The sequence below is a fragment of the Sander lucioperca genome, chromosome 10 (genome assembly GCF_008315115.2).
Source record: "Sander lucioperca isolate FBNREF2018 chromosome 10, SLUC_FBN_1.2, whole genome shotgun sequence".
NCBI classification, from domain to species: Eukaryota; Metazoa; Chordata; class Actinopteri; order Perciformes; family Percidae; genus Sander; species Sander lucioperca.
In genome coordinates this window covers 37722040-37736427 of record NC_050182.1, presented here as the reverse complement: position 1 = coordinate 37736427, position 14388 = coordinate 37722040, and the positions used below count along the sequence as shown (strand labels likewise).

The following is a 14388-nucleotide window of genomic DNA, read 5'->3' as shown; positions in this document are numbered from 1 at the left end:
TAGATTTTTGTCAAATATGGTAACACAGAATCATTGCCTTTACTGTACGCGGACCGATCATTCTAACTGTTGTGTGTCACACAATTTAATGGAAGTAATCATTGATTTTACCTGAAGAACCTATGGAACCATATGTGTTATTTTTGGGCAATTTGGTTAAAAGAAATCCATATTTCAGTATTAAAAAAACTTTGAAGTGGCCGGTTAGCTCAGTTGGTAGAGCAGGCGCAAATATGCAGAGGTTTAGTCCTCGACGCAGAAGGTCTTCTGCGTAAGGTCTTCCCCTCTCTCTCCCCTTTCATGTCTCAGCTTTCCTATCCAATAAAGGCAGAAATGCCCCCCCCCCAAAAAAAAGAGAAAGACTTTGAAAACGATTCAAATTTGACCCGAGGACAACACAAGGGTTAAAGCAGCGGCTCACCACCACAACATGGAAGCTGCATGGAGACATCAAAACCCCACGTAGAATGGAGAACAAAAGCATCTAATCCTCCCATACTCCACTCATTCACTCTTCCAGACTGTAAGAAAAGAACCAGTTTATTATTTCTGACCACATTTCCCCTCAGTAAGGGCAGACACAATTCTAGCAGCTATCAGGGTTGAACCCCACAGCACAGAGGAGATCATATCGCAGGCTGAAGGAAGGGCACTGTTTGCCAATAGACAAAAAGAAAGAAAAAATCAGCTCTAATCAATGTTTTCATATGAAACAAACGACGCTTTACCAGACCTTCCTCCACAGCGCTGCAGAGGAGGGTCTGGCTAGTCCACACAGCATTCCTGGATGGGAGAAAAACATGCTCTGGTTTATTGCCATTTCTTTAAACAATCGTCTTTGGCGGTGCAAGCCCCGGACAGAGCCATGGTGCCGCTGCAGAATAGCCTCGGGAAGGAACTTGTTTTGGTGGAACATGTGTACGTTCAAAAGTTGTTTTAGTCGTGCAACAGAAAACTCAGATTGGACAGATAGTCTAGCTAGCTGTCTGGATTTACCCTGCAGAGATCTGAGGAGCAGTTAACCATAGTCCTCATAAATCCACCAGAGTTTAGAACGCCAACACAAAGAACGAGGAAGGTGACGGACTTCCGACCTAAAAGAGTGACATCCGGCAGAATTTCCGGCGGCACCGGTGCAATCCCGGAAGTGGAACGTCGTCAATATAGACTAGTGTAATATAAAAGAGGCGGTGACGAACCCTTAGAGAATTCGCTACCAGTTTCTACCTGCTACATTTACAACTGGGAAACTCAGATGTTTTTGAAAGCTCAGATACCCAGCATTTAGATATCCAGCATTTATCTTATGAAAAACAGTAAATATAATAATAAAAAGAGGAATAAAAAATGTTAAACCAAATGTTACACCAACATTCAACTAAATATTGCACATTCGCTTAATCACGGTCTTCATGGTTAGCCAGTGTTGTAATGTAACAAAGTACAAATACTTCACTACTGTACTTAAGTAGAATTTTCACATATTTGTACTTTACTTCGTTATTTATATTTCCGGAAACTTTTACTTTTACTCCACTACATTTCCTAAATAAAATGTATACTTTTACTCCACTACATTTCCTAAATAAAATGTATACTTTTACTCCAGTACATTTCCCCTAAGCATCTTAGTTACTCGTTACTACAAAATATAATCAGAAGAAATTTATTACACTGAAAAAAAGGAAGTTTGGCGAATCATTGCTCCTAAATTGCCAAGATAATGTACGCTCCATTCCAGTTGGTGACGTGATGCCTGTTTGTGGCCAAGTGGCAAAAAAAACAAACATAATAGGCCAAAACTAAAGAAGAAGAGGAGGAAGCATAATGACTGGTAGTGTTGTCACTGCCCGATGTGAGTCGAGTGCAGATGTGAGTCGCACATGCGTCACTTTGCGACAAGTAGCCTACAAGATGCTAACGGCTTTTTGAGCTAACGCACAGTCTATGAGCTAACTTAGCAATCAAACAATCATAGATAGCTAAAACGTTTTTGAAAAGACTGCTGCTGCTGGCTACAAGTTAGCAGTCAAACACAATAAAGGCTGTCACTTAATGCTGTTTTGAGCTAACGCTAGCAATCAAACAGTCATAGATAGCCAAAACGTTTTTGAAATGACTGCTAGCTAAAAGTTAGCAATCAATCACAACAAAGGCTGTCACTTGAATGGCATTTTGAGCTAACGTTAGCAACCAAACAGTCATAGATAGCTACAACGTTTTTGAAATGATTACCATCTTCTGTTATTGTATGTAAAGAGAAACGTTTATTATTTTATGGATTTCACAAATTTCAGTATGACACGTTATGCCGCAAACCGTTTAAATCTGAGCATGCGCGACTCACATCTGCACTCGACTCACATCGGGCAGTGACAGTGTCATGGAAGCACCTGCTGCAGGCTCTGCCGCCATGGTAACAGACGATGATCACCCCGACGACAGTGGTGATGAAGATAACATTACACACCTTTGGCCATAAAGTTCATAATCAAAGTTTTTTTTTACTTTTACTTCTACTTAAGTACATTTAATATCAGAAAATTGCTATGAATACTTAAGTACTGTAAATATCAGATACTTTAAGACTTTTACTCAAGTAATATTCTAAAAGGAGACTTAACTTCTACCAAAGTCATTTTCTGGGAAGATACTTGTACTTTTACTCAAGTATTGCTTTTGAGTACTTTATACAAGACTGTGGTTAGCTAATCGCTTTCTTTCAAATCACAATTTCAATTTGAAAGCGATTACTCGTTCAGCCCTAGTGCACGACCTGCTCAGCAGCAAACAGCAATCAGACACAGTTAGAGACTAGATGGTGAACATAGTGGAGCATTTGGCAGCTAAAGAGCCAGATATTTCCCTTAGGTGTTGGTAGAGACTAGGGCTGAGCGATGTGAGGAAAATATCTAATTGGGATTATTTTGACTGATATTGCGATTTGCGACATGATTGACGGTATTGGAGGGAATAATCACTTTTGTAACGTCGTTCTCATATTCATTGAAAAATATTCAAACTAAAAAGATGTAAATGATTGTAGTGTGATTTATGCGATGATCTGTACCAAACAACTTTGATTTGTTTCTTTAGTCTGTAGGATAGGATTTGAAGACTGGAACGTCCCTGCTGCCCCACAATGCTTCATTCTAAATGGTTTTCACGGTTTCCCCCAGAATAGCTGTTAGGCCTGGTTACAATTGTTGTTTTTTTTTTCGACGAGGGCCCGGCTGGGGCCAGTCCCAGACTGACGGCAGTTTCTTTGATACCAAATAATGGACAGTATTGTGAAATTGAGAATTTAAAAAAAAGCTATAAAACAGATTAGGGGCCCTACATTAAGTCAGTGCTAAAAGCTAACTGGAGATTTGAAAATATGACTATGTCTATGTTTCCAACCGAGCCGCCCCACTGTAACTGTAGTTTAAACCTGTTAAAAATACATTTAAAAAGGGGGTTGAGTAGTTTTTATACAAACCTTTATTTTTTCTGCACTGTACTGGCTGACACTTTAACAACTGTGTATCTTAATATCATGTCTACATATTCAGCATCACAGTTTACTTGATTGTAATTGCATGTCATGAAAGTGATAAATGAATAATCTTCTCAGCCATGTATTACTTTAATGTCAGCTGGCTTTCTGTAGTCAGTGGTGTACATTATGTACAGCACTATGTCTGGGTTTGTTATTTAAACACCTATCTTTTGTCATTAATGGTATTGTTGTTGTTATTCATGCTTAAATATATTATTTGTGGAGCTAAACATTAGCCATAGTATGCACTTAAAACAGTAAGGGGATTTATTTTTTAAGAAAATTATAGATGAAGAAACGTCTGATCTCTGGCTTTTATAATGCTGAAATAGAAGCACATTGAGGGTGTGTTTTAACCTGTTTCAACCTGTTTCCCTTTTTTTTTTAAATCTTCATTTTGATGTGAATTAATGTCAGTTTTTTCCCATTACTTCAACTATTTTCCCAGGGTACAGGAATTGTCACTTTCAGTTAATGTTCTTAACGTACTTTTTGTTGATGTACCCCAATTTTTGCTGCCATAAACACTGAAAGAAAAAAGAAAACATCCAGATTAATTTTCTCCCATTTCTCTTTCCCTCTCAGAGCTGCTGGACCTGCAGCCGTTGCCGGTGACAGCGCTGGGTAACCGCGAGTATGAGAGCCTGTACAAGTTCACTCACTTCAACCCCATCCAGACTCAGATCTTCCACACGCTGTATCACACCGACACTAACGTCCTGCTGGGGGCGCCAACGGGCTCTGGAAAAACCATCGCCGCAGAGATGGCCATGTTCCGGGTCTTCAACAAGTATCCAACCTCTAAGGTTTGACCCGCTGGCTCCATCCATGTTACTGTTGAATCCATAGCTGATTATTGTGATCTGTTTAACTCTTTAGAAAAACAAGGTCAGTAAAACTGTAAATGTCACGGAAAGGAGGAAGGATTAGGACCAAAAAAAGTCATAAAAAAAAACCATCCAGGCACTCAAGGTTGGTTACAGAAAGTGATAAAAGGCCTTTAACCTTTGTGTTGTCTTCCCGTCGACCATGAACTTGAAAAGCAAGAATATGCAAAATAAATAAATACTCTTGTCCGGAAAGGATTAGGGAGAAGCAAAATGCTTTCCTAGTCCTATACCCTTTTTGAAATGTCCACGCCCTTCTCAAAGTGCTTTCAATCATTGTTTTTCGATAAACAACCATACAACCATGTAACCGAACACATCGTCCAAATTAAAAATTAAAAATTGCAGATCAATTAATCGATCAAGTTACCATTCCATAATTTTCTTAATTAAATCATTTGTTCATATACCATCCTTAAGCTACTGTCCATCCAGTATATTGATGATGATATGATTGATGACATCAAGCACAGTTAGCTTTTAAGTTGATCAGAACAGAACTAAAACAAGTTAATACAAAATGATACACTACCCGTCAATAATTTGAACATCTCTACTCAAGGTTATGATGGCGGCCCAAGTCAAATTGTAATTTCCCCACTGGGGATCAATAAAAAGTATAAATTAATAAATAAAAAATGTAATTAAGTCACATGTTTAGAAACCCAGCCAGTTATTTAATTCACTGTTGCCTAAGGTGGCCAAAGAGAAGCCCGACTGAAGGGATGCTTAGAGATGCCCCAACACGGAAAGTTGTGGTATTATAGTTACAGTTTACATCCAGCCTAGGGGAATCTGGCAGTGTTCTGTTTCCATTGAATGGCTGTTTGGCATGTATTTGTTGCTGTGTGTTCAGGTGGTGTATATCGCCCCCCTGAAAGCCCTGGTCAGAGAGAGGATTGAGGACTGGAAGATCAGGATTGAGGAGAAACTGGGGAAGAAGTAAGTGAAAGCAGAGACACTCTACCCTCACTAAGTGGATGACATCACACAGTGGCAGAATGATGTTATGGATGGGTTTACAGCTGTTAGTTGGCATGGACTTCTGTGAGACATACTGTAGGGTTTACACAGTCATTTTTTACAAATGTATTGTGTGTATTTATGTCTTATTTTATGTCATATGTGAGGGTACAATTGGAATGATATCCCTGAATGCAGTGGTGGAAGAAGTATTCAGATCCTTTACATAAAGCTTTAGTGCGTAACTTTTTGATATTAATGAACGTCCATTACATTGAAGCCATCGCCAAATGAGTTGCTACAAAGCTAATTAAGACTATCAGCTCCACACAACTCTCTCTGTATTTCTCAGTATGACTATGTTCAGAAGATTGTGTCGTCCGGTGACTTTCGCGTGCAGAAACTGAAGTGAAGATGATCACCACTTCTGAAGAGTCCATCATGTTTTTTTAATCCTCCGTGTCCTCCTTGGCTACTAGCAACTGTGTGGAGGAGGGGTGGGGGTAGTGCGCGATCACGGAAGGCTTGTATCATGTGGACGCGCCAACAGTGTTGTTGTCATTACTCAGAATTCCTCATGGGGGAGACAGAAACTACGCACTATAGCTAGCTTTAAGTAAAAGTACTAATACCACACTGTAAAAATACTCTGTTACAAGTTAAAGCCCTGCATTGAAAATGTTTCTTGAGTGAAAGTATGTAAGCATCATCAGGTACATTTTCTTAAAGTATTAAAAGTAAAAGTACTCGATGCAGAAAAATCCTCACATTTTAGAAACGGGAAATGATCCAAGTGTCAAGTGTTTGTTTTATTTCAGCTGTACTTGTAGGCCTATATTTTGTTGGGTAGTTGACTTTATAATATAACATCGTATTTTATAAACTACATGTGTGTTGTGTGCAAAAATCTTAATGTGTAAAGTAACTAGTAACCAAAGCTGTCAGATGAATGTAGTGGAGTAAAAAGTACAATATTTCTCTCTTAAATGTAGCGGAGTAGAAGTAGAAAGTGGCATGCAAAGAAACGAGTAAAGTACAAGTACCTTAACATTTGTACTTGAAGTACAGTATTTGAGTAAATATACTTAGTTGCATTCCACCACTGCCTGAATGAATACAATCTGAGTAAAAAACATGATGTAAATGTAATGACAGAAAGGAGCTGGCTAAGGCGTTTCCTTGTCCCTGTCTGTGTGTAGAGTGGTGGAACTGACGGGTGACGTGACTCCAGACATGAGAGCTATAGCACAGGCGGACCTCATCGTCACCACACCTGAGAAGTGGGACGGAGTGAGCAGAAGCTGGCAGAACAGAAGCTACGTTCAGAAAGTAGCCATTCTCATCATCGATGAGATCCACCTGCTGGGTGAGAGTCTGTGAGATTTGGTTACATTTTGTAGGTCACACAACCTCGATCTTACCTGAGCTCTCTTTTTAATCTATTGTTTTTTGTTTGTTTTTTTTAAACCTGAACTCTTTTCAGGCCCATAGCCAGCCTAATGGAAAGGGTTCTTTTTTTTTTTTTTTTTTTTTTAAGTGGACCTTTTTGCAGTTTTTCCCTAATTTTGCATTTAATTATAAAGTTCAAATACTTTATTTTGCTGTCCTTGGCCTCACATATTTTGCTATTAGTGCATAAAGTTAGTTGCGTGGATTGTTGATACATTAGACCAGTGGTTCCCAACCTTTTTTCCTTGGCGCCCCCCCTACTTATGTCTAAGAAAAGCTGAGCCCCCCCCTCCGAAACCGAAGTTGAGGTAACTTTCCCTTACTTTCTTTTTGATACAGAGGAGTTATCAGCACTTTTACGTTTCTCCGCCATGTTTCGTTCATAAAATAGTGATGCCGTGGCGGCAGGAAAAACAAGGATGATAGCAGCTAGCAGCTGACCTGATGACAGCAAGGGTCCCAGGTTAAGAGGTCCCGGAGGTTTGGCCTACTAAGTAGCCTGCCTACAATTTTAAGCGAGAACAAAAATATATAGTTTTTATACAGACTTTTGTATACATTATATATTCTAGTGTATTATCATAATTTGTTTAACATGTGCAAATATTTTTTTTTTACCTCAACCTCAAACCAGATAAAGACTTGCACCCCCCCTGTGATCTTTGCCGCCCCCCTGAGTGGTCCCCGGACCCCAGGTTGGGAACCACTGTTCTAGTGTATTATCATAATTTCTTTAACATGTGCAAATATTTTTTTTTTTACCTCAACCTCAAACCAGATAAAGACTTGCGCCCCCCCTGTGATCTTTGCCGCCCCCCTTAGGGGTCCCCGGAGCCCAGGTTGGGAACCACTGCATTAGATGTTAGATTGTTACATGTCACATGCCAGTTAACACATTCACAAAAGTGGTGCTTTTAACAAGATTAGGGCTTCAGTTTGGTATATAATTATTGGCCGTCGTTAAATAAACTTAAACTATGGACTTTTGGCAGTGAGGTGGGGGGGGGGGGGGTCTTTCGAACCACCCGAACCCCCCCTGTCTACGGGCCTGCTTTTGTAGATTAAAGCTGACCACCTGCATTTTGTGCCAATAGTCTTCAATTTTGTTCCTGAAAAAATTAATTCGGAAAATTTTGTTTCCAAAAATAGCTTTTTTATCGTGACCAAGAGAGCAACTGTGCAGCTCATTGCACGTATGTATTAGTGCACGAATGGATGAGATGCTGCAAGAGAAAAGGAGACAGGGAATGGGAGATGGCACTGATTGGTTTATTGCATGTTACGCCCAAAACACACCTATGATTAATGAAGACACTAAGTACAACCCTTTTGATCCATGCACCTGGCACACGGACCCTTTTTTCCACCGTTAAACTAGCAAAGTGGATTCGTACACACCCTAAACGCACCTGCACCAGGCGCTTCACGCCGTGCGCTTAGATCGTTAAAGTGCCCATATTATGAAAAAATCACTTTTTCTGGGATTTGGGGTGTTATTTTGTGTCTCTGGTGCTTCCACACGTATACAAACTTGGAAAAAAAAACATCCATGCTGTTTTGAGTGAGATACGGTTTCTGAATGTGTGCTGCCTTCAGTCTCAGGGTGAGCTGTTCAGAATCTGCACGGCTTTCTACGTCACTAGCCGAGACGAGGGGCCTAGGGGGCTAACCGTTAGCATGCTAGCTCGTTCTCAAGGGCAAAACACTGCTACAACACACACAAATTCACCCTAATCTACAAAATAAATTGTATAGAACTGCTTACATGTCCCTGTTCTGCAGGTATTCTAAACAAAGTTGGAAGTGTGCCCTAGTTTAGAAGAAGTCTCCCGGCTAATCCTGCCTTGTACAGGCCGAAGTTGGAGCTAGCTCATGTAATCCTTAGCTAGCTACTGCGCATGTGCGACTGACAACAGAGATGTTACAGAAGTTGCGAGGTCTCAGTCTGTAGCTAAAACAGAAACCTGACAGCATGTGAAATGAGGAGCTGCAGCAATGTGCAGTAGAACAAAAATATGGTGTTTTTTGAAAATTAAACCATGTAAACCTATTCTGGTACAACCTCAAAATACAATTATGAACCTGAAAATGAGCATAATATGAGCACTTTAAAATAGGGCCCCGTAACTGTTAGGTAATTCATTTTCTTTCTACAGAACCCTCTTGCTGTGAGGCAACAGTGGTAACCACTGCACCACTGCGCCGCCTGAGTTATAGGCTATTTTGCAGAGGCACCATTGCTCCGTCTGGCGCTCAGACGATTGTGATTGGTTTAAAGAAATGCCAGTAAACCAGAGCACGTTTTTCTCCCATCCCGGAATGCTGTGTGGACTAGCCAGACCCTCTTCCACAGCGCTGTGGAGGAAGGTCTGGCAACGCCAGACTATACCAAATATATCCAAAATTATTATGCATGTTACTGTCTATCAAAGGCTAATGTTTCCGAATCCATACCAGTGTAAAGGCACTAAAATGTAACTTTTTTTACATAAACATTCTGATTTGACTGTACCATTGTGTCTGTTTGCAGGTGAGGACAGAGGTCCAGTGTTGGAGGTCATTGTGTCCAGGACCAACTTCATCTCCTCTCACACTTCTAGGAGTGTCCGAGTCGTCGGTCTGTCCACAGCTCTGGCCAATGCTCGAGACCTCGCCGACTGGCTGGGAATCGGACAGGTCAGATACCCATGGCACCAAAAACATAAAGCAGTACTATTTGTAGTACCAGGCTTAATAATACGTTGTCAGTACATTCTTGTTACCTTCTGACTCCTTGTTCTTCCGTTAGCTGCAGGGATCATGTTCATAGGCTCCTGTGTTTGAGGAATACTGAGATTGGCTTTGTGTACCAAGAACACTGCTGCAGCGAAGCCAGCCACAAAACCCAGTCTTTGTCTCGTTCTGTATTTTCATGGTTCATCTGTTGCCTGCCTCTTCATATCTGATTGAATGTATAAAATAATAGCAAACAGATCCTTTTGGCCTTGAGTTAATGTGGTAGTTTAGCTCTATAATCATCTGTGTCTGGATGCCATGACGTTCTAATCATCAGGAATGACTGCAGTGATGCGGATGGATGAGCTTGAAGCAGAGAATAGCATCAAAACGATACAAAGAAGACTTGAAATGATTTGACTGATGTGTTTTTATGCTGAAGGTCAATTTGATAGTTTACACACCTCCATCTGAGTTTCCCAAAAGAATATGCATCATCAGCAGCAGATTATTGTTACATTGTTTTTAAATTGTCTGTTCTCAACAGTGTATGCTAGGTATTGCTGGTTCCAACGACACTCTTAGGGCCCTATTTTAACGATCTAAGCGCACGGCGTGAAGCGTCTGGGGCAGATGCGTTTAGCGAGTGTACAAATCCACTTTTGCTAGGTTAACGGCGGAAAAAAAGGTCAGGCGCATGGTTCAAAAGGGTTGTACTTAGTGTCTTCATTAATCATAGGTGTGTGTTGGGCGTAACATGCTATAAACCAATCAGAGTGTCATCTCCCATTCCCTCTAAAAGCCAGGCGCGTTTGAACCTTGGCGCAAGGGAAGGAGAGATTTTCAGGAGTAGAAACTGATCTGCTTGTGCGTGAAGTGAAAGCACGTGAGCAGATCATATATGGCACGAGCACTATTCCCCCACAACTCCACGAGGTGAAGCAGGCGTCAAAATAACAATGAAATGCTGCGTTATTGACTTTAGACCAGGTTTTTGTTGGTCAATGGCTAGTCACTTCCCACTTCCTCAAGATAGCAATACGCCAAGAATGCACCTGAACACACCTCCCTGTAAGACCAGCACGCCCATGGGCGCACAGATGGGCGCAGGTGCATTTGCTATTTAAACGACGTGGGCGCTGGACGGGAAATTGACAACTGCGTCGGTCTTAAACAAGCAAATAGACTCGTATTTTAGGATTAAAACTGTCTATATTCACTGTTAATATATGTATAAATTTCACTATTTCCAGGTCCAAATATGTTTAAAATGTGTTAAAGATTTGTTTATTTTCCTCAATTTTTTTCTCTGATGAGAAGCTTTTTTTTTATCTGAAACTGATACTTTTTTCGATACCAATTTTATAAAATCCATTTTAACAATAAGAAATTACAACATCACGGCACAAATCTTTTATTTATTTTTCAGCTCCTACTACTGAGTCCCGTCTCTGTGCGTAACGCAGAGTTTTTCCTGCGTGTCTCTTTGGCGTGTAGCGTTAGACAGCCAATCAGCAGCATTATTAGATCTTGGTAGAAGAATGCTGCATGCTTATTGGCTCACTGACGCTGATGAGAGGTATTGAAATTTGGTTTTGAATGACAAGGCATTTTTCGACACTAAGAAGCCAAATCGGTCGGTGCCTGAAAAGTATTGAATTCGATACTCAGCCCTAATGGTCAGACACATTTCCAAATACTGTGGCTTGACTTTCGCTTTGCTGCCAGATCTGTAGAGAGACCGTGTTAGCAACCCGCTTTGGCTGTCTGCCATCCATATATCTGACTGGCTGGCTGCTGTTGGGTCTGAGCTGCTAGATTTATAGCCGCCCAATCCATTAGCCAGGCTTTAAAGATGTCTGTAGACATGCAGCAGCCCTTAACACAATACACACCAAGTAATGCACCATACTCTTTACAACATCCTATAACACACTTTGGGTTTAATTCTGTTCACACACTGCAACATATCCCCTTATCACACAATAAACACAGAAGACCCATCAAAGGTTGAACATAACACAGCACTGGGCCTCAGTGACAGTGACAGACAGTTTACATTACAGCCAGATGGGGCTTCACGTTGCCACCTGCTCACATTAAATCTCTTCTCTTTTTTCTTCTCTACCCTCCCCCTCCCCTCTTCTCTGTGTAACAGGTGGGTTTGTTTAACTTCCGTCCGTCTGTTCGCCCTGTACCGCTGGAAGTTCACATCCATGGTTTCCCAGGGCAACACTACTGCCCCCGCATGGCCAGCATGAACAAGCCTACCTTCCAAGGTACAACTCCACATCCATGTACACTCATGATTTACTCATGCCTTGTGCACATTTATACATATGTCCATTTGATTTGTTGGTGGCCTTTCATGCAGCTGGCTGTAGGTAAAGTTACTGCTGCAACTTTACAGTGCTGTACAAAAACTATTCAATCTTTTTGAGAGCTATTTCATCTTTTGTGTTATGCTAACGTAATATTAATACAAAATGCTGTCCTGGTGTGTATTTCAGATAGATTATGAAGCAGGAAACTTTTTTTTAAGACCAGAAATCCAAAGATATCCAGTGGTAAACCTCACATTCCACATGTTCAGATTTTCTGAATTTGAGTCTATACTACATTGTGATCCATCTTCAGCTTTTGCTGACTAAACCAAGGAGCTACTGGGCTTGGGGCTGAGTAGCACAGACAAGGTATGGAAGTCAGAAAGTATTGAAAGACAGACTAACTTTTCATGGGATCTGTTGCCAGAAAGAAAAATATATAAAAGAACACGGGCGCCTGGGGAGCTCACTTAGTGGAGCGGGCGCCCATGTGCAGAGGCTTAGGGTTCAAGTCAGACCTGTGGCCATTTGCTGCATATCTTCCCCCTCTCTCTCCCCTTTCCTGTCTACAGCTATCCTGTCTATTAAAGGCTAAAATGCCCACAAAAAAAAACAACAACAACACCAGCCTTACCTTTTAAATGTCTGCACGTGTGCTGCTGCCACGAGAAAAGGCAGTTTGAAACACTGGCAATCAAAGCACCCAAAATAATTCTAAAACAGTTCCTGGAGCAGTAATAAATAGTCAATACATGGTATGTGAAACTTGTATATACATCTTTACAGCGATACGCAGCCACTCCCCAGCCAAGCCAGTGCTGATTTTTGTCTCATCACGACGGCAAACTCGACTGACCGCCCTGGACCTCATCGCCTTCCTGGCCACAGAGGACAACCCCAAACAGTGGCTGCACCAGGACGAGAGAGAGGTACTGTACGCTAACACTGCACGTACACAAGAGGCCTAGCGTGAGCAGCATGTTAGCAGAGCAGAAGCAGCAGATTCAGTCTAACGTCTGTGTCTACATGCTCAGACACAGTATTTATTTTTTTATTTTTTAAAGATAGTTTTTTTTGTCTTTAATGGCCTTTAATTAATAGGATAGCTTAAAGACAGGAAAGGGGAGAGAAAGGGGGGGAGGAGGGGGGGACATGCAGCAAGGCTGCTGCCAAGGGCTCAGCATACATGGGGCGCACACTCACTACTGGGTGAGCTAGAGGTTACCCCCAGGCACAGTATTGAGAGTAGGTCATCCAAGTTTTGAGAATCACACACAATCACTGTAGTTACACAAGTAAAACAGAAGACAGTAGATTTGAAAACGTGATAAACCATAAGCATCATGTGGGTCAGTACTGATTGCCTGACTTTGTCCTTACATATCAGTCCCTCCAGGATTTCGCAACCTTTTTTTCAGATTGTTGCGGCCCAAAATGCCTTATTTTGCGGGAGCTTTTGTAAAAAAAATTGCGATAAAATTTGCAATGTCTTCTTCTGTATTTGTTTTCAATACTTTATATATAATATAATATTTTTTTTTGCACAGTGAAAATTGCCAAAAAAAGATGTGATTATTTTTCTTTAAAAATAAAAGGAAACTTGTTTCAGGGAGAATAACACTACTCTGGGCTCAGTGTTAAAAGTAACCTTACCAAAAAGGCTCAGGATGCTGCAAATGCTGGTATAATATGAAAATAGCTTGTAGATTTATAACCCAAAATAATAATTTACAATTGAATGAACAATTGAAGGCGTGCGTGTGTGCATGTTTCAGTCTCAGGGAGAACTGAGCGGAAGCCCCGTGTGCTGCAGAGAGCAGACAGGATTGAAACAGCAGCAGTTTCTAGCGACTTTAGAGTGAAAAATCGTAACCGCGTACTTTGACGTACGAATGTACGAGTTGGCAGGACGGTCTTGATTGTTCTGTGCGATCTTTCGCTGACCACTTTGTTGGTAAATGTGAGCTGTTGGAGTCACACACGTCTCATCTTCATACCAGAAAAAAGAAAATGAATTTGGCGCCAACGCCACCTCGGCAAATACTGACGCTTGATCAGTGGTGGAAGTCGCGGGAAGCTCCGGTGATTGGTCAGTATTTGCAGGGAAGTTGTGGGGTCGCACCAAATTCACAGAGATTGGTTGAATTTGTGTGAATAGTTGCGATCGCAAATTCCTGGAGGGACTGACATGTAGCTCATGTAGGCAGGTTATAAGCTCTGTGGGCAACAACATCACATTCAGTGACTTTGCTAGAGCCATTAATGTAGAGAACACTTGGTGCAAATATTAGCAGATGTGTCCGTCGTTCTTATGCATTTCCTTCTATCCACTTCTAATTTGTATTTCCATAGATGTCCTTTTCTTTTGCTCTCTCTCCCCGCTCTTGCTGAATTGTGCTGATGCTCCATTTCTCTGTGTAAGTGCGGGTTTAAGTGTAATTACAGATGGAATTCAACCCAACTTGTGCCGGAAAAGCCTGTGTCATCCTCCATTATATTGTCTGTGCAT

The 14388-nt window shown here is 41.2% G+C and overlaps 1 protein-coding gene across 3 annotated transcripts in view; it reads left to right on the top strand.

Moving 5' to 3' along the window:
* The window catches only part of ascc3 (activating signal cointegrator 1 complex subunit 3), a 208505-nt gene that overhangs the window by 161069 nt on the left and 33048 nt on the right, over window positions 1–14388 (top strand). For all 3 annotated transcript variants that reach the window (XM_031278220.2, XM_031278219.2, XM_031278221.2), the window contains exons 25-30: window positions 4127–4347; window positions 5285–5370; window positions 6591–6757; window positions 9371–9516; window positions 11714–11834; window positions 12666–12808. In XM_031278220.2, the coding sequence (XP_031134080.1) occupies window positions 4127–4347; window positions 5285–5370; window positions 6591–6757; window positions 9371–9516; window positions 11714–11834; window positions 12666–12808 (884 nt within the window). The remainder of the gene's footprint in view (window positions 1–4126; window positions 4348–5284; window positions 5371–6590; window positions 6758–9370; window positions 9517–11713; window positions 11835–12665; window positions 12809–14388) is intronic.